The sequence below is a fragment of the Myxocyprinus asiaticus genome, chromosome 28, assembly GCF_019703515.2.
Source record: "Myxocyprinus asiaticus isolate MX2 ecotype Aquarium Trade chromosome 28, UBuf_Myxa_2, whole genome shotgun sequence".
NCBI lineage: Eukaryota > Metazoa > Chordata > Actinopteri > Cypriniformes > Catostomidae > Myxocyprinus > Myxocyprinus asiaticus.
In genome coordinates, this window is record NC_059371.1 from 39,909,481 (window position 1) to 39,928,684 (window position 19,204).

At 40.3% G+C, this 19,204-nt stretch overlaps 1 protein-coding gene across 4 annotated transcripts in view; it reads left to right on the top strand.

Moving 5' to 3' along the window:
* The window catches only part of LOC127418767 (zinc finger protein 345-like), a 96,517-nt gene extending 77,784 nt beyond the window's left edge, over positions 1 to 18,733 (top strand). The window contains exons 1-4 of one of the 4 annotated variants that reach the window (XM_051659572.1): positions 9,868 to 9,907; positions 10,118 to 10,265; positions 14,468 to 14,843; positions 17,241 to 18,733. In XM_051659572.1, the coding sequence (XP_051515532.1) occupies positions 10,167 to 10,265; positions 14,468 to 14,843; positions 17,241 to 18,733 (1,968 nt within the window). In that variant the 5' untranslated portion in view covers positions 9,868 to 9,907; positions 10,118 to 10,166. Of the gene's footprint in view, positions 1 to 9,867; positions 9,908 to 10,117; positions 10,266 to 10,706; positions 10,773 to 14,467; positions 14,844 to 17,240 lie in introns of those variants that run through there. The other 3 variants (XM_051659573.1, XM_051659571.1, XM_051659570.1) reach the window with 3 other exon arrangements.
* The last annotated feature ends 471 nt before the right edge of the window (positions 18,734 to 19,204 follow it).

The following is a 19,204-nucleotide window of genomic DNA, read 5'->3' on the forward strand; positions in this document are numbered from 1 at the left end:
AATTTAACCTGGGGCGCTTACCATTCCAAATAAAGGACTTCGCTATGCTATCAAATTGCTTGAAATAAGAGAGAGGTACATCTACAGGGAGAGACTGAAGCAGGTAGTTGAATTTTGGAATACAATTCATTTTAATAACATTAACCTTCCAAATCATCGATAAATGTAATGAAGCCCACCTGTCCACATCGCTCGAAAACCTTTTTATTAAAGGGTCAAAATTAACTCTAACTAAATCAGACAAATTTGCTGGGAATAAAATCCCCAAATACTTAATGCCCTGTTTGGGCCACTGAAAGGCGCCCGGCTGTTAAGCCGTTACTGGACAGTACGCTGTCAGAGCCAAAGCTTCGGATTTAGACCAGTTGACTTTGTATCCTGAGAAAAGGAATTACTAATTCTGTGGAGGCAAGGCATAGATCTAGTAGGTTCATAGACAAATAATAAAATATCATCTGCGTAAAGCAGAAGCTTATGCGCCACACCTCCCGCCACCACCCCTGGAAAATCATCTTCCTTTCTTATCGCGGCTGCTAATGGTTCCAGGGCATGACAGAACAATAATGGGGAAAGAGGACAACCCTGCCGAGTGCCCCTATCCAGAGTAAAATAATCTGAAATTAATCAATTTGTTTGTACCGCTGCTATAGGGTGTTTATAAAGTAACTTAATCCAACCAATAAATGTACTCCCGAACCCATACGTTTCCAAAATCTTAAAAGGATAATCCCATTCTACCATATCAAACACCTTTTAGGCGTCAAGTGAGATGGCAGCGATCGGAGACTGATCATTTGCCACTGACCACATGATATTGATGAGACGCTTGATGTTATCAGAAGAGCTACGGCCCCTAATAAACCCCACCTGATCTATATGTATAAGAGATGTCATAATTGATTAGCCAAAATTTTTGACAATATGTTTACATCTAGTTGGATCAGGGAGATTGGACAGTAACTTTTACACTCACTTGGATCTTTGTCCTTTTTTAGAATCAGACTGATCAGGGCTTGTGTCATGGTTGGAGGAAGTTTTCCTTTCTTTAATGATTCAGTATAAACTTCTAACAAAAGTGGAGCCAGTTCTGTAGCATAGGATCTAAAAAATTCTGCGGCAAAACCATCTGGCCCCTGAGCTTTGCCTGTAGGTAGGGACTTAATTACCTCGTCAAGCTCCTCCAAGATTATCTCAGAATCAAGAGAGTTTTTTTGCTCACTTGTCAGTTTAGGAAGATCTAATGGTTCCACAAAGTTTCTAATATCTTCATCAGTAGGCGAAGGCGTGGACCTATAAAGATCAATATAGAATTCTTTAAAGGTATTATTAATATCAATGGCTGAGGTAAATATTTCACCACCAGCAGATTTCACTGAGGGAATGGTAAAAAAAAGACTCTCTCTGCTTTATATATCCAGCCAAAAGCTTCCCTTTGTCACCCGACTCAAAGTATGACTGTCTTGCCCTGAATAACCAAAACTCCACTTTCCGCGACAAAATAGTATTATATCTACAGTGCATCCGGAAAGTATTCACAGCGCTTCACTTTTTCCACATTTTGTTATGTTACAGCCTTATTCCAAAATGGATTAAATTCATTATTTTCCTCACAATTCTACAAACAATACCCCATAATGACAACATGAAAGAAGTTTGTTTGAATTCTTTGCAAATTTATTAAAAATAAAAAACGAACAAAATCACATGTACATAAGTATTCACAGCCTTTGCCAAGACACTCAAAATTGAGCTCAGATGCATCTTGTTTCCACTGATCATCCTTGAGATGTTTCTACAACTTGATTGGAGTTCACCTGTGGTAAATTCAGTTGATTGGACATGATTTGGAAAGGTACACACCTGTCTATATAAGGTCCCACAGTTAACAGTGCATGTCAGAGCACAAACCAAGCCATGAAGTCCAAGGAATTGTCTGTAGAGCTCCAAGACAGGATTGTATCGAGGCACAGATCTGGGGAAGGGTACAAAAAAATTTCTGCAGCATTGAAGGTCCCAATGAGCACAGTGGCCTCCATCATCCGTAAATGGAAGAAGTTTGGAACCACCAGGACTCTTTCTAGAGCTGGCCGCCTGGCCAAACTGAGCGATTGGGGGAGAAGGGCCTTAGTCAGGGAGGTAACCAAGAACCCGATGGTCACTCTGACAGAGCTCCAGCATTTCTCTGTGGAGAGAGGAGAACCTTCCAGAAGAACAACCATCTCTGCAGCACTCCACCAATCAGGCCTGTATGGTAGAGTGGCCAGACGGAAGCCACTCCTCAGTAAAAGGCACATGACAGCCCACCTGGAGTTTGCCAAAAGGCACCTGAAGGACTCTCAGACCATGAGAAACAAATATTGAACTCTTTGGCCTGAATGGCAAGCGTCATGTCTGGAGGAAACCAGGCACCGCTCATCAGCTGGCCAATACCATCCCTACAGTGAAGCATGGTGGTGGCAGCATCATGCTGTGGGGATGTTTTTCAGCAGCAGGAACTGGGAGACTAGTCAGGATCGAGGGAAAGATGAATGCAGCAATGTACAGAGACATCCTTGATGAAAACCTGCTCCAGAGCACTCTGGACCTCAGACTGGGGCGAAGGTTCACCTTCCAACAGGACAATGACCCTAAGCACACAGCCAAGATAACAAAGGAGTGGCTACAGGACAACTCTGTGAATGTCCTTGAGTGGCCCAGCCAGAGCCCAGACTTGAACCCGATTGAACATCTCTGGAGAGATCTGAAAATGGCTGTGCACCGACGCTCCCCATCCAACCTGATGGAGCTTGAGAGGTCCTGCAAAGAAGAATGGGAGAAACTGCCCAAAAATAGGTGTGCCAAGCTTGTAGCATCATACTCAAAAAGACTTGAGGCTGTAATTGGTGCCAAAGGTGCTTCAACAAAGTATTGAGCAAAGGCTGTGAATACTTATGTACATGTGATTTTTTTATTTATTTATTTATTTATTTTTTCATTTTTTATTTTTAATAAATTTGCAAAGATTTCAAACAAACTTCTTTCAGGTTGTCATTATGGGGTATTGTTTGTAGAATTTTGAGGAAAATAATGAATTTAATCCATTTTGGAATAAGGCTATAACATAACAAAATGTGGAAAAAGTGAAGCGCTGTGAATACTTTCCGGATGCACTGTAAATATGAACATGACATTGGCAGGAAAAGCTACATCATTTGCGATAATTTATGGTTTACACTACCCAGGACTGTGGGTAGAGTAATTCTTTATTGGGGTTTTTGTTTTTCATATAAATACAACTTTTCAAAAGGATGTTGAAATCACATTGTCTGCTTTTATAGAAGCAATAAAAATCACTTAACAACATCACATCAGAGCTCATGCCAGATTTTTACATTATTGTAAGAATAATGTCTGGCAGTTTGCACCACCTTTTGCAAGGCTTTGCGGTTGTGGGCGGTGCTATTGCCGTACCAGGCGGAGATGCAGCCAGTCAGGATGCTCTCTTCAGTGCAGGTGTAGAACCGTGTGAGGATGTGGCAGTTCATTCCAAACTTCCTCAGCCGTCTCAGGAAGAAGAGGCGCTGATTAGCCTTCTTCACAGCGGCTTCAGTGTGGATGGACCATGTGAGTTCCTCAGTGATGTGGACACCCAGGAACTTGAAGCTGCTGACTCTCTCCACCGGTGCTCCATTGATGGTGATGGGACTGTGTTCTCTGTCTTTTCTTCTGAAGTCCACCACAAGCTCCTTTGTCTTACTGACGTTGAGGAAGAGGTTGTGCTCCTGACACCAGTGTGTCAGAGTGTGCACCTCCTCTCTGTAGGCTGCTTCATCATTGTCAGTGATCAGACCTACCACCGTCGTGTCATCAGCAAACTTAATGATGGCATTGGAGCTATGTGTTGCCACACAGTCATGTGTGTACAAGGAATACAGTAGTGGGCTGAGAACACAGCCCTGCGGGGCTCCAGTGTTGAGGGTCAGTGATGAGGAGATGTTGCTGCCTATTCTAACCACCTGGCGTCTGCTTGACAGGAAGTCCAGGATCCAGCTGCACAGTGAGCTGTTTAAGCCCAGAGCCCGGAGTTTCTCATCTAGCTTGGAGGGCACTATGGTGTTGAATGCTGAACTGTAGTCTACAAACAGCATTCTCACATAAGTGTTCTTTTTTCCAGGTGGGAGAGAGCAGTGTGTATTGTAGATGCAATGGCATCATTAGTGGAGCGGTTGTTGCGGTAAGCAAACTGCAGCGGGTCAAGAGAGAGAGGCAGCACAGAGCAGATGTAATCTCTGATTAGTCTCTCAAAGCATTTGCTGATGATGGGGGTCAGAGCAACAGGACGCCAGTTATTTAAGCAAGTTATTTTTGATTGTTTTGGAACAGGCTCAATGGTGGATGTTTTAAAGCATGTGGGGACTACAGACAAAGAGAGGGAAAGGTTGAAAATGTCCGTAAAAACACCAGCCAGCTGGTTCGCGCATGCTCTGATGACGCGGCCCGGAATGCCGTCTGGGCCCGCGGCTTTGCGGATATTCACCCGTCGGAAGGATCGGGTTACAACCGCTACAGAGACGGAGAGTGAACTAACCTCTGTAGCTTCAGCTGCGAGAGCTCTCTCCACGAGGGCGGTGTTATTTCCCTCAAAACGAGCATAAAAAGTATTTAGCTCATCTAGGAGAGAGGCAGCGGTGTTCATGGCAGAGTTTTTATTCCCTTTAAAGTCTGTGATGATGTTAATTCCCTGCCACATGCTTCTAGAGTTGGTGGTGTTAAACTGTCCTTCAATCTTGTTCCTGTACTGGTGTTTTGCGGTTCTGATAGTTTTTCGGAGGGCATAACTGGCTTGTTTATGCTCCTCTGCGTTACCGGAATTAAAAGCGGAGGTCCACGCATTAAGTGCCGTGCGAACATTGTTATTTATCCATGGTTTCTGGGGGGGGCCTGTGTAGCTCAGTGGTAAAATACGCTGGCTACCATCCCTGGAGTTCGCTAGTTCGCTAGTTCGAATCCCAGGGCGTGCTGAGTGACTCCAGCCAGGTCTCCTAAGCAACCAAATTGGCCCGGTTGCTAGGGAGGGTAGAGTCACATGGGGTAACCTCCTTTTGGTCGCTATAATGTGGTTTGTTCTCGGTGGGGCGCATGGTGAATTGAGCGCGGATGCCACGGTGGATGGCGTGAAGCCTCCACACGCGCTATGTCTCCGTGGCAACGTGCTCAACAAGCCACGTGATAAGATGTGTTTGTTGACTGTCTCAGACGCGGAGGCAACTGGGATTCGTCAACTGGGATTCGTCCTCCGCCACCCGGACTGAAGCAAAATCACTATGCGACCACCAGGACTTAGAGCGCATTGGGAATTGGGAATTGGGCATTCCAAATTGGGAGAAAAAGGGGAAAAACCCCCCCCCCCCCAAAAAAAAAATATCCATGGTTTCTGATTCGGATAGATCCGGATCGGAACCACGTCCTCTACGCATGTTCTGATGAAACACATTACACTATCAGCGTAAAGCTCGATGTCGTCATCAGACCGGAACATCTCCCATTCCGGGTGATTAAAACAGTCCTGTAGTCCTGTTTCAGTTTCTGCCTGTAAGAGGGCAGAAGCAGAATGGAAGAGTGGTCCGATTTGCCAAATGGTGGGCGGGGGAGGGATTTGTAGCCATCCCGGAAGGGAGAGTAGCAATGGTCCAAAACCAGTGAGCGCGGTTTCCTGCTCACTTATACTCCCATACAGATCCTTGAGTGCCCGGCCTGTGTCGGCTTGTGGCGGGATGTACACAGCAGTGACAATGACAGCTGTGAATTCCCTCGGTAGCCAGAATGGTCGACACAGAAGCATAAGAAATTCCAGATCAGGAGAGAAGAAAGACTTGATAGAATGTACGTTCCTCTGATCACACCAGGATTTGTTGATCATAAAACATACACCACCTCCTCTACTTTTACCTGAGAGGTCTTTCGCTCTGTCCGCTCGGTGCACAGAGAACCCCGCGGGTTCAATGGCTGAGACTGGAATCTCCGCAGACATCCAAGTTTCCGTAAGGCAGATAATGCAGCAGTCCCTTGTATCTCGTTGGAGAGAGATCCGCGCTTTCAGCTCGCAGAGCTTGTTATCCAGAGACTGAACATTTGCCAGTAGAATAGTGGGTAGCGGGGGTCGATTTGCGCGGCGTCTTACTCTGATGAGAACGCCGGCTCTGTTTCCCCTTTTCCTTTTGCGTTTCCGCAGCCGTGCTGCCCAGACAAAAGGGACAACAGCGGGTCGGCATTGAGAAATTTGAAGTCCGGTTTACGGTGTGAAATTGCTGAACCAATGTCCAAAAGTGTTTGTCTGTCGTAGACAATAAGGCAGAAAGCATCCAAACATAAGAATTGTGAACAACAAACAAAACACTACTATGTTGTGTCGGAGCTCGCAACGCAGCAGCCATACTCGGCGCCATCTTGAGTTCAGATGAGACCATCATTATGTTTGGAGGAAAAAGGGTGAGGCTTGCAAGCCAAAGATTACCATCCCAACTGTGAAGCATGTAGTAGCAGCATCATGTTGTGGAGGTGCTTTGCTGCAGGAGGGACTGGTGCACTTCACAAAATACATGGCATCATGGGGAAGGAAAATGATGTGTATATATTGAAACAAAATCTGAAGACATCAGCCGGGAAGTTAAAGCTTGGTCGCAAATGGGTCTTCCACATAGACAATGACCCCAAGCATACCTCCAAAGTTGTGGCAAAATGGCTTAAGGACAACAAAGTCAAGGTATTGGAGTGGCCATTGCAAAGCCCTGACCTCAGTCTGATAGAAAATTGCATGTGATTCTTCCAGTCAATGTCAGCAGCAGAATAAGACATGTTTTTAAAAGTTGCACTTGTACCGCTTTTAAAATGCAGCACACATCACTGGAAATGCATCAAAACGATCAAACACGTCTATCTAGTGCATGTTTACAAAAATAAAAATAGCACAGATGGGTGCAAAAATGGTCCAGGACGCCTTCAAAACTCCAGCGGTTAAATTATTGTCTTCTAAAGTGACATGATCACCTTTAGTGCGAAAATGATCGATATTTAAGTACTCTTTAAATATACACCATCTCTACCAGTCAGCAGCTGTATGCGCATGTGATATAATTGCGTTGGCACGTTCACTCGAGAACTGACACACATGCGACACACCCGGAATAGCAGCGCTGTTTACAACTGAGTAGGAGAAATGCTGTACAGAAGCTTTGTTGGTTTTGGTTTAGATCTGTATTTGTATCTGTTTGTTTTTCTCAATGGTGCATTTGTATGCTTATCCTGGATGTCTCAACTAAGAGATAAACGTGAGATTACTTCCGTGACATGCCAACGTGAATTTGTCACATCATGACAACATGAACTCGGTGCTCTCATGAAAGCACATTCTGCTGCTGACCAGAAGCAATGGTTTATAGTTAAAAAGTACTTCCGGAACCAAGACAGCTGAAAAAGTGGGCAGGCACTGTCACGCTCTAATATTTTCAAGTAAACACAGCTATGAATTAGTTCCAGGTTTTGACCGCATAACTGTTCCATATCACTTCACCAAATTATTTCAGTCATTTTAAAGAGCCGTACAGGCTACCATAGCAAAATAATTAATTAAAACAAAGACTTTGGTTAAGTACATTGGATTAGAATGACAAACAAGGTCTATAATATCCTAATTCATTTCATTTTCGGTTGAAAAATGCCCTTGTGCTTTCTCTCTCTATATCTTTCGCTCTCGTCTTACCCACACTCATACACGCTGACACACACACAAACAGACATAGAGACTGGAGTCGTGACCAGCAAACAGAGCCACATCCCGCGACTTGATAAATAAGCAGTTTTTATATTATCTGAAATAACTTTTAATATGTGCAAGTGTTTCAATGTATTTCACCCCAGTTGGCCTGCCATAGTAGAAAGCACCCTTGCACTCCCTCGCTCTTGCTCTCACACAAACGGACACACACTTACTCAGTGTTATGTTTTTAGTAGCATGATGGAGAGTCTTGAGATCATTTCAGCTCCCCACTTTAGCATGCACACTATTCAACTGATGCACAGTCACTGCACTACTCATGTACCCGCTTAAAGTGTCCGGGAAGCAACATGTAAGCCTGGAACCAAAATTACATGTTATCAGACATAACATCACACTCGGGAGCACAATCAGCGCAACCCTGTGACTCAAATTAAATTAGACATAGGGAGACCACTTTATGCTGATTGTTGCTCAATATGGAAGAGAGGTCATAACATTACACACATAATAAAAAATATACAGGCAGCAGCTGGTGAAGTGTAGAAATAGGCCAACAAGTGGAGTTTCCAACTGGCCAAAACTCAAGTGATATGATTCAATAAAAGAAGCATCCATCCAAAGGTTAATTTTAAACTGTATGGCCAGACACTGGATGGAACAAGTATGAATGATAAGATACCTGGGAATATGGATGGACTCCAGGTTGACTTTTGGGACTTTTAAGGAATTAGGCAGGAATTGAGTGGGGTTCTAGTCGACTGTATTTTAAATGGAAATTAATTAGGTCTTTGTTGGATTATGGGAGCATGTTGTATGGGTCTGCATCACCAAATACAATTAGAAAGATTAATACAGTGCTGTGGAGCTTTCAGATCTTCCTCAGTTCCAGCACTGCAGGTTGAGATAGGGAAAACTCCAATGGATCAACCTGAAAGGAAGTTCTGAAGTGTTGGAGGAGTATTGGGAGCGTGGAGATGATCAGATAATGGGTATTAGAGAAATCAGTTTGTCCCACAGTTGTTACACCAAATATCCCTCTAGTAAATCTCAAGTAGTAGGACAAAGATAAAAAAAAAATTAAATGTCCCTAAGGAAACTGTTGTTAAGCAGGGTTTAGATCAAGCATATTTTATCAGTGATTCATATTTTTATAGATGGTTTCAAGGATCCCATATCAGGTCAAACAGCTCCTGCAGTATATATTCCCAAATTTAACATCAGCATCAAGAAAAGGGCAACAAATCATATCTGTCTTTTCAATCGAGTTAATAAGCAAGCCTTTTAAAGCTAGGGTGTGTAATCCAGAGAGGCTAGCAGTTAGCAAGCTAGCTTTGAAAGCATAGAGCCCGCCCTCGCTTCAGAGGTGTCTCCAAAGCCACGCCTCCTCTATTACACATGAACACACACGGTTCGCCTTCCATTCTCGTGCTCGCTTTGAACAGTGTCAAGGAACCCGTGCTGATGACGTGTGATTGTGTGCACGAACAAGTTGCGCGGCGGTATGCAAATATAGATTGACAGACAGGAAGCACATCCTTTCATTACATTTGGACCGAATGCAATGATTGGTCGATCATTTTTAGTCCTGTCCCTTCCACAGAAGAGATACATATATATATATATATATATATATATATATATATATATATATATATATATATATACACACACACACACACACACACACACACACACACACATTTAGACCACTTAAATTATTGATTGCTATCAGGATGTGAAGAGACTTTCAACCAGTATAACAAAAAATGTTTCTGGAAAAGATTGCACACCCTAGCTACACAGTGCAATTAGTCGTGTCTTCTCTGTGGATCTAAAGATCTGAATTTACTTTTTTTTTTTTTAAAGCTTTGAGGTCAACCTGGCAATGCAAAGTCTTCTTAGTATGGGACAAGGAAAAGTATGTACCACATTACTAAATTATATCAGAAGTTTTTTAAGCATAATTTAAGGATGTTGTACACATTGTGAATAATGAAACGATCGGGAATAAATAAATAGTATTTAGTTTTCTCTCTCCTTCCTTCGGCGATCTCCACTACTGTCCAGTTGGTGGCGGTAATGCGCCAAAAGCTGGTTGGACAACCGCCATTGAACCTCAGAAGAAGAACTCACAGTTTGAGTGCTCAGTCGGTATGTGTTCATTGTGTTTTACATCATATATGAGATTTATATTTATTTTGTTGTGCATGTTGTTGTTGTTTTTTTTTTTTTTGGGGGGGGGCGTTCTAATGATCGTAATCCATTATCACTGGTCTTTTGAATAATCTTTCATTCTATATAAAAATCCTTTAGAGTTTGATGAATGCCAGTCCATTATAATGATGATGTTTTTGTGTTCAGATGTTCATCATGAGTGATCTGCTGTAAATCAGTAGGAACTGATCTGTCCATGCTGGATATTAATGATTTCATCACACAAATCTCTCAGCTGAAGAAAGAGGTGACGTCACTGAAGACAAAGCTGATGGAGAGAGACAACAGTTTACAGGTTTAACATTCATTTCATCCTTTCCATGAATCACTGTGTCTGATTGTTTTCTAATTGTGTCTAATTTTCATTAAAAAGAATGTATCTTGAGTAAAAGTTGAGATTGTAAGCTTTCAAATGATGTCATGCAGTTATGTCCATACTGTATGTATTTAGACGGTGACCTTATTTTCATACTTTTGGCTCTGTACGCCACAATAATGGATTTGAAATGAAGCAATCGATATTTCATACTGACAGCTAGTTGTACGGTGAATTACATTCAGATTGGGTGGGTTTAGCATTTGCTGCTGCTTTTTTTTTATACAAAGCACCCAATTTTTAAGGGGCTTAAAAGTAATTGGACAAATTAACATTTAACTAACAGCATTGGTCTCAAACCCACAAGTCTCAATAAGTTATTTTTCAAAATTAGGCCGCAAGCTTTTTTTCTCTGCCTAGGCATATTTCCAAAAATGACCACCTGGGGACTCCAAAAGGCCACTTGTTAACCAAATGATGTCAGAGGTACAGAAAGATGTTATAAGTGCTTTTACATGCATTAGAAAATATTGCACACAATTAGTAAAAGGAAATATGCAGAAACTCACTGAATTAGAATTGCATCATCGTTTTCCACAATCAGAGTGTAAGGCTGGCACTGGGATGTCTACACCCAAAAGGCACCATTTCTGGTAAAAGTCAAAGAGCTCTGCGAGAATCAACATCATAGAACTCTCTCACAAAAGCTGAAATCTACACCTGAATATCACCACAGTGTGATAAATTGCAAATCACCTTGCTGCCCCCTCTTCTCTCTCCCCCTTCTCCCCTTCAACAGCTCTGGACCAACACAAAGACACAAGATTTATATGTAGAAATATAACAAATACCATGAAAACAAAGAATGCAACTGTATGTGTTTGATATCATTTAAGAGGTCTCAGTGCGACTGGTATAGTGGTCTCTTTCCTATGTTGATAAAACTAATGGTGACAAAGTTATAAAGTCTTTGCCAAATACTGCATAATTCTGGAGGTCTATCCCCCTCCTTGACCTACAATTGAAATGATCTCCTGTATGTTAACAAGGTTAAACCCCAGGAAGTCAAGAACCCATTCACCCCCAAATTCTCATTGTTCAAAAGATAATACCATTTGGTACACAATGTTTATTCTGTCTGGGTATTTAAGGATAGTTGTCAAGAAGCTCAGGGAATCTGTAAGCAGATCTCCCATGCTGTACCGCTGCATGTAGTTTACATTTGTCAGGGAATCTGTAAGCCAGATCTCCCATGCTTATCGCTTCGTGTCACTTTCTATTGCCAGGTATGCTACTTTGACTTGTCTTTTATTTTTAGAAATGTTTGTTTATTCTGATCATGTGTGAAATTGGCTTTGATTGATTTTATAACTTATGTTTTATATCCTACCTGGCAAATAAATTGTTATTATTTGATTTACTCTGAATTTCTCTGAAATCATTTGTGACTGGTAGATTGTGTTAAGATACTGTTTGTTACCACAAGTATGAGACCAGGATAAGACCATTACTGAAGCTTAATGATAGGAGAATCCATGTAAGACTTCAGTCACTGCTTATCGTCCATCATAGCAAGTTGTGTGAACGTGTCTAAGCGATGGTATCATCTGATTATGAGAGAAGCCAAATCAGATGATATTTAGATTACCCTACAACCTCTGACTATGAACTGAACTGGCTCGCTTGTGACGTGAGATCCTCGTAATTGAAAAAACGGCCAGTGAGAGACTCTAAGCGACATTCAAGTATTGATCGAAAGGACAAATTAAAATTAAGATGATTCAGAGTAATCGGTAACTTAAAAAGATCAAATTAAAAGAATGATCAAATATAAATTAGAGGTCAACTTAAAATTGGAGTCAGATAAAATTAATAACAGAATCAATTTGTAACGTGTAAATTAACAATAATTGCTTTATTTCAGTGCCTAGAAAAGACAGAACAACGCAGAGACCTTCAAAGGGCAGTTTATTGAAGTTCCACTCCGGAACGGATATAAAATTATCCCTTTTTACAAGAGCATCATTGCTCTGTGCTCCAGACTTAAATAATGAGTGATAGGAAGTCCCATTCATTCATGCTTTTGGCTGTTTTTTTTATTTTATTTTTATTTTTTTTATGAAACGGTAAAAAAAAAAAAAAACGATTCAGCGGTCCTTTTACATCATCACGTAATGAAGTCACTAGTATGTAATTCCACATCCCGGTGCCATGGTATTTACGCTGAAATATTATCATATAGACATATGTGAATGCATATATTAATTATTAAATCAATTTATAATAATAAGGGTGTTTATTGTCTTCAGTGTTTCATTCTCTGATCCTGCATGTAGAATACGACTGACAAATATTGTTTACATCTTGTATTACAAGTTTCCTACATTAAAGTTTTGCACCTAAAGCACCCAATACAGACACTGATGCACAAACGCTGATATGTTCTACATGTCTAAAGCATCACCAGAAAACATGATTTGGCTTATAACAATTTAAAATATAATCTGCGTGCAAAATAAACAATAGGAAACATTTACATCTCTTGACTAAATAAGTTTTGCTAAAAAAGTGTATTTTATAAATCTAGTCATAAGCATATTTCCAGTAGGGTTGGAATGGTATGAGATTTTCACGGTATGATAACCGTCTCAGAAAATGTCACGGTATACGGTATTACACTATTATTAGTCAAAATGACCCATAAAGGAGTGAAAACAGAAGTTTTTTTTTTTTTTTTTTTTTTTTGGTTGAGCAAACACTATTATAATTGAAACTTGAAACCATTTTGTTTTTAATTGTAGTATGTGTAAAAAAAAAATAAAAAAAAAAGTCTCCCTTTTGAAAATAAAATAAATAGAATCAATAAGAAGGCTAACAGAATTATAATAATAAACCAAATTATAAACATGAAAAAAAAAATAGCATGTAGCTATAACATGTTATATAACTGAAGCATGTTAGTTTACATGTTAGCATAGCATGTTAAATTAACTACTGTGAAATGAAAAATAGCATGAGCTGTGTGAGCTTTTAAAGTAATGTTCTATGATTATTAATAATTAACATATACTGTAGGTGCATGACAGCACAGCCAGACTGCTCCTGTCCTGATATAAAATGAGGTCTAATAGATTCTACCTTTAGATTATTTCATATGAAACTATAACATTTTGTCAAAATATAACAGTTACTTTTACTCATGTAAAATCATGAAACAATTTTGTAAAGGTGATTATAAATAATGAAATAAATAAATAGTGCATAGCACAGTGTTGCTCTTTTCCTCCTCAGTGCTGTTTGGCATGTCAGGGCTGCCTACTGTGTGAGAGGTTCGACTTGACTCTCTCCGTAACACTTTAAACTAGAAAAGTCTCACTAGAATTGAAATTAGTCACACCAGTTTTGAGGTCTGTGCTCCACAATATCGTGGGAAGCCCGGAGAGAAGAGCAGATCATGATCGCGAGCTGGTTCCGTTACACTCGTGCAAAAGTGCAGATGAGAAGCCTTTAGCTGATGTCAGACCCCCTTGCCTCGCTTCTCTCTGACATTTTCTCCGCTGCATGTGTGTGTGTGGCACAAGTTGACGAGTCTTGACAGGCAGTCGAGGAGGAAAGGAGATGCGCACGCGCAGGTGAGATTCTCCGCCCAGTTGCATTTTTTTTTCTCAATACCGTAGATAAGCAAATGTACATGGTATGATAACCATCAATTTTCATACTGTGGTATACTGTGAAACCCTAATTTCCATTAAGTTTTGTTTCTCATTAAAAAAAATTACGTTTCGCCCCAGGCTCTTTCAAGTTCTCGCACGCATGCTCATAGTATCAGCATCTCCTCGGTAATCCTCTGCAAACTTCGACAGTTATTTGGACCGGCTCCTTCTGTTCTTTTTAAGTCAGAAGTGACCGAAATGCTGACTTTCGATTCTGCCTGTAGGTTTGATTCATTCATTTCAAACGGGTTCTTTGGTTCAGTAACTGGTCTAAGAACTCGTAAGAGCCATTTATTCTGAATGAGTCCAAACTCATTCATTTCAAACTTGGTGTCAGGCTTCTAATCGTCTGCATTTAGCGTCATTTTTGCATGTTGTTGCTGATACAAAATAGGGGTGGAAATCACAAGGTATCTGGCAATATGAAAGTGATGAACACTGCAGATGTGATTGTGTTGTGTTTGTCAGGAGCTGGAAAAGGTTTCCTGTCAATCTTCAGTGTGTGTGACTGATGGGACCTCCACAGAATGTCAGGATTCAGTGTGGAGTGGCAGAGATCAGTCCACACCACAGCAGCTGCTGGACAAACTCTCTGAACAGAGATCCAGAGACACACAGGACTCACAGCTCACTTTACTCTGTTCTACTGATGCTCAGGAGAGTGTGTGTGACAGTAATCAGGGTGATCAAACCTCCACAGAGTCTCTGACTTCTGTCTGTAACGCTGGAGAACAGCAGATGCTGCAGACACCAGTGAAGATTGAAGTGAAGCAGGAGGAGATTAAAGAAAACACAGCAGAGGAACAACAGAGTGATGAAGAAGATAATGATTTTATTCCTTCTGGTAGGTTTCTTCCTTTAATATTGTTTTACATTATTATTATGGCAATTTGCTGTCATATCAGAATCTGTTACAAGAAAGATGGTTTTGTCATTTAAAAGTCTGTTTTTATTGTCGTTTTAGAAGTGCGCAGTTGTCTTTTGATTTATTTAAACAGTTCTGAAGGGGCAGTGACTTTGGATTTGGATTACTACCTAAAGTCTTAAAGCTGAAGGGTGTAACTTTTTCTGTGTTAAAAACTTTTATCCCAGCTTAATTGGCAGAGACAACTGTAAAAAAAAAAAAAAAAAGAAAAGAAAAAAAAGTAATTTGTAGGTTCATTTTCTCAAACTGTAAACATCATCATGTAAATGTAAAGCCTTTGTTTTGAGTGACCCGTCCATCCATACACAATAACATTGGCTCAGCAGTGGGGTGTATTCAGAGAGCTTTTTTGAAAGCTAAGTTTATTTTTTCAATTCTGTTTGGTGACGATAGTGTCACAGAAATTACATTTCAGTTTTAATTTGTTCTATTTAAATGTATGGCATTAAAGGAATTGTTCAACCAAATATGAAAGTTGTCATGTACTCACCCTCATCACAAATTTCTTTAGACTATGGTTCACATTCAATCTAAATGACTAAAATCATGAAATGCAGTTATTGGCCAGTATTGAAGGTATAAATACAGGTGCATCTCAATAAATTAGAATGTCGTGGAAAAGTTCATTTATTTCAGTAATTCAACTCAAACTGTGAAACTCGTGTATTAAATAAATTCAATGCACACAGACTGAAGTAGTTTAAGTCTTTGGTTCTTTTAATTGTGATGATTTTGGCTCACATTTAACAAAAACCCACCAATTCACTATCTCAAAAAATTAGAATATGGTGACATGCCAATCAGCTAATCAACTCAAAACACCTGCAAAGGTTTCCTGAGCCTTCAAAATGGTCTCTCAGTTTGGTTCACTAGGCTACACAATCACGGGGAAGACTGCTGATCTGACAGTTGTCCAGAAGACAATCATTGACACCCTTCACAAGGAGGGTAAGCCACAAACATTCATTGCCAAAGAAGCTGGCTGTTCACAGAGTGCTGTATCCAAGCATGTTAACAGAAAGTTGAGTGGAAGGAAAAAGTATGGAAGAAAAAGATGCACAACCAACCGAGAGAACCGCAGCCTTATGATTGTCAAGCAAAATTGATTCAAGAATTTGGGTGAACTTCACAAGGAATGGACTGAGGCTGGGGTCAAGGCATCAAGAGCCACCACACACAGACGTGTCAAGGAATTTGTCTACAGTTGTCGTATTCCTCTTGTTAAGCCACTCCTGAACCACAGACAACGTCAGAGGCGTCTTACCTGGGCTAAGGAGAAGAAGAACTGGACTGTTGCCCAGTGTTCCAAAGTCCTCTTTTCAGATGAGAGCAAGTTTTGTATTTCATTTGGAAACCAAGGTCCTAGAGTCTGGAGGAAGGGTGGAGAAGCTCATAGCCCAAGTTGCTTGAAGTCCAGTGTTAAGTTTCCACAGTCTGTGATGATTTGGGGTGCAATGTCATCTGCTGGTGTTGGTCCATTGTGTTTTTTGAAAACCAAAGTCACTGCACCCGTTTACCAAGACATTTTGGAGCACTTCATGCTTCCTTCTGCTGACCAGCTTTTTAAAGATGCTGATTTCATTTCCCAGCAGGATTTGGCACCTGCCCACACTGCCAAACGCACCAAAAGTTGGTTAAATGACCATGGTGTTGGTGTGCTTGACTGGCCAGCAAACTCACCAGACCTGAACCCCATAGAGAATCTATGGGGTATTGTCAAGAGGAAAATGAGAAACAAGAGACCAAAAAATGCAGATGAGCTGAAGGCCACTGTCAAAGTAACCTGGACTTCCATACCACCTCAGCAGTGCCACAAACTGATCACCTCCATGCCACGCCGAATTGAGGCAGTAATTAAAGCAAAAGGAGCCCCTACCAAGTATTGAGTACATATACAGTAAATGAACATACTTTCCAGAAGGCCAACAATTCACTAAAAATGTTTTTTTTATTGGTCTTATGATGTATTCTAATTTGTTGAAATAGTGAATTGGTGGGTTTTTGTTAAATGTGAGCCAAAATCATCACAATTAAAAGAACCAAAGACTTAAACTACTTCAGTCTGTGTGCATTGAATTTATTTAATACACGAGTTTCACAATTTGAGTTGAATTACTGAAATAAATGAACTTTTCCACAACATTCTAATTTATTGAGATGCACCTGTATATACCTGGCTTTCGCACAGCAAAACAAAATGACAAATAAATACTGGTTTGTTGTGTTCTGCCAATAATTTGGGTTCAGTTTGATTTATTTTTACATTTGTTATTAAAATCAATCCAAAACAATTGTTGTCAACTTACTGTGTTTCAGACCTGATGGACGTAAATGAGCAGCATCAAAAGCTGAATAAGAAGAACTTCTCACTAAAAAAGCCCCAAAGAAGAGCAGCCAAAAATGATTTGGGAGTTCACACAGGAGAGAAGCCTTACAAGTGCCATCAGTGTGGAAAATGTTTTGGAGATAAAGGAAACCTTAAAAAGCACACAACAGTTCACACTGGAGAGAAACCTTACACATGCCATCAGTGTGGAAAAGCTTTTAAAAGTAAACAAAATCTTAATTCCCACACAAGAATTCACACAGGAGAGAGGCCTTACATGTGCCATCAGTGTGGAAAATATTTTGGAGATAAAAGAAATCTTAAAAAGCACACAGCAATTCACACTGGAGAGAGGCCTTACACATGCTATCAGTGTGGAAAAGCTTTTAGACAAAAAGAACATCTTAATGCCCACACCAGAATTCACACAGGAGAGAAGCCTTACATGTGCCATCAGTGTGGGAAATATTTTGGAGATAAAAGAAATCTTAAAAAGCACACAGCAATTCACGCTGGAGAGAAGACTTACACATGCCATCAGTGTGGGAAAGGTTTCGCAGATGCACACCATCTCAAGAAGCATCTCCACTCTCACTCTGGAGAAAGGCCATTTGAATATAAGTGTGATAAAACTATTGTTGTGGATTCAGCCCAGAAAAAACTTTTGAAAATGCACACAAGTGAAAAGCCTTACAAGTGTTCTTTTTGTGGAAAGAGTTTTGCAAGCCTCTCCTATTTGAAAGAACACCAGAAAACACATACCTGTTCTGAGGTTCATATGTGCTTTGAATGTGGAAAGACCTTTGTTAGAGCCAGTGACTTGACAGTGCACCAAAGAATTCATACTGGAGAAAAACCTTACAAGTGCTCACACTGTGGAAAGAGTTTCCATCGGTCACAAAACCTGAAAACACATGAGAGAATTCATACTGGAGAGAAACCTTACAAGTGCTCACACTGTGAAAAGAGTTTCAATTGGTCAAAAGGCTTGAAAAGACATGAGAAAATCCATACTGGAGAGAAACTTTACAATTGCTCACACTGTGAAAAGAGTTTCAATTGGTCAAAATGCCTGAAAAGACATGAGAGAATCCATACTGGAGAGAAACCTTACAAGTGCTCACATTGTGAAAAAAGTTTCAATCAGTCACATCATTTGAAAACACATGAGAGAATCCATACTGGAGAGAAACCTTACAAGTGCTCACACTGTGGAAAGAGTTTCAGTTGGTCAAAATGCCTGAAAAATCATGAGACAATCCATACTGGAGAGAAACCTTACAAGTGCTCACACTGTGAAAAGAGTTTCACTTGGTTAGAATGCCTGAAAAAGCATGAGAGAATTCATACTGGAGAGAAACCTTACAAGTGCTCACACTGTGGAAAGAGTTTTACTTGGTTACAAACCCTGAAAACACACAAGAAAACCCATACCACTGCTCTACATGATGGAAAAGTTTCAGCACAACAAGCAGTCTACTGACTCGTGAAAATATATTGCCCAAAATAATCACAGAGAGAAGTCCTCCTTTTGCTACAATGCTTCAAGTCATTGGTGTGCTCAGAGGTGGGGTAACAGGGTCTTGAGCCCCTACCCCTTTTCAAATCTGAAGGTGCCATTTTGGTCATCCATTTAAGTATTTTAAAAATACAATTATTAAATAAACTAAATTACAATCTCTTAGTAATCTCTCAGTAACAGTATTGAATGTATCAATGTGATGAGGTTTCTCTGTACATCGCAGAAGCATTGAAGAACATTAGACAGAGGTTAGACAGGAAAGAATTAGCAATGATTTATGGTTTACACTACACTACCCAGGATTGTGGGTAGTGTAATTCTTTATTGTTTTTTTTTTTTTTTATATATAAATACAACTTTTCAAAAGGATGTTGAAATCACATTGGCTGCTTTTACAGAAGCAAATAAATTCACTTAACAACATCACATCAG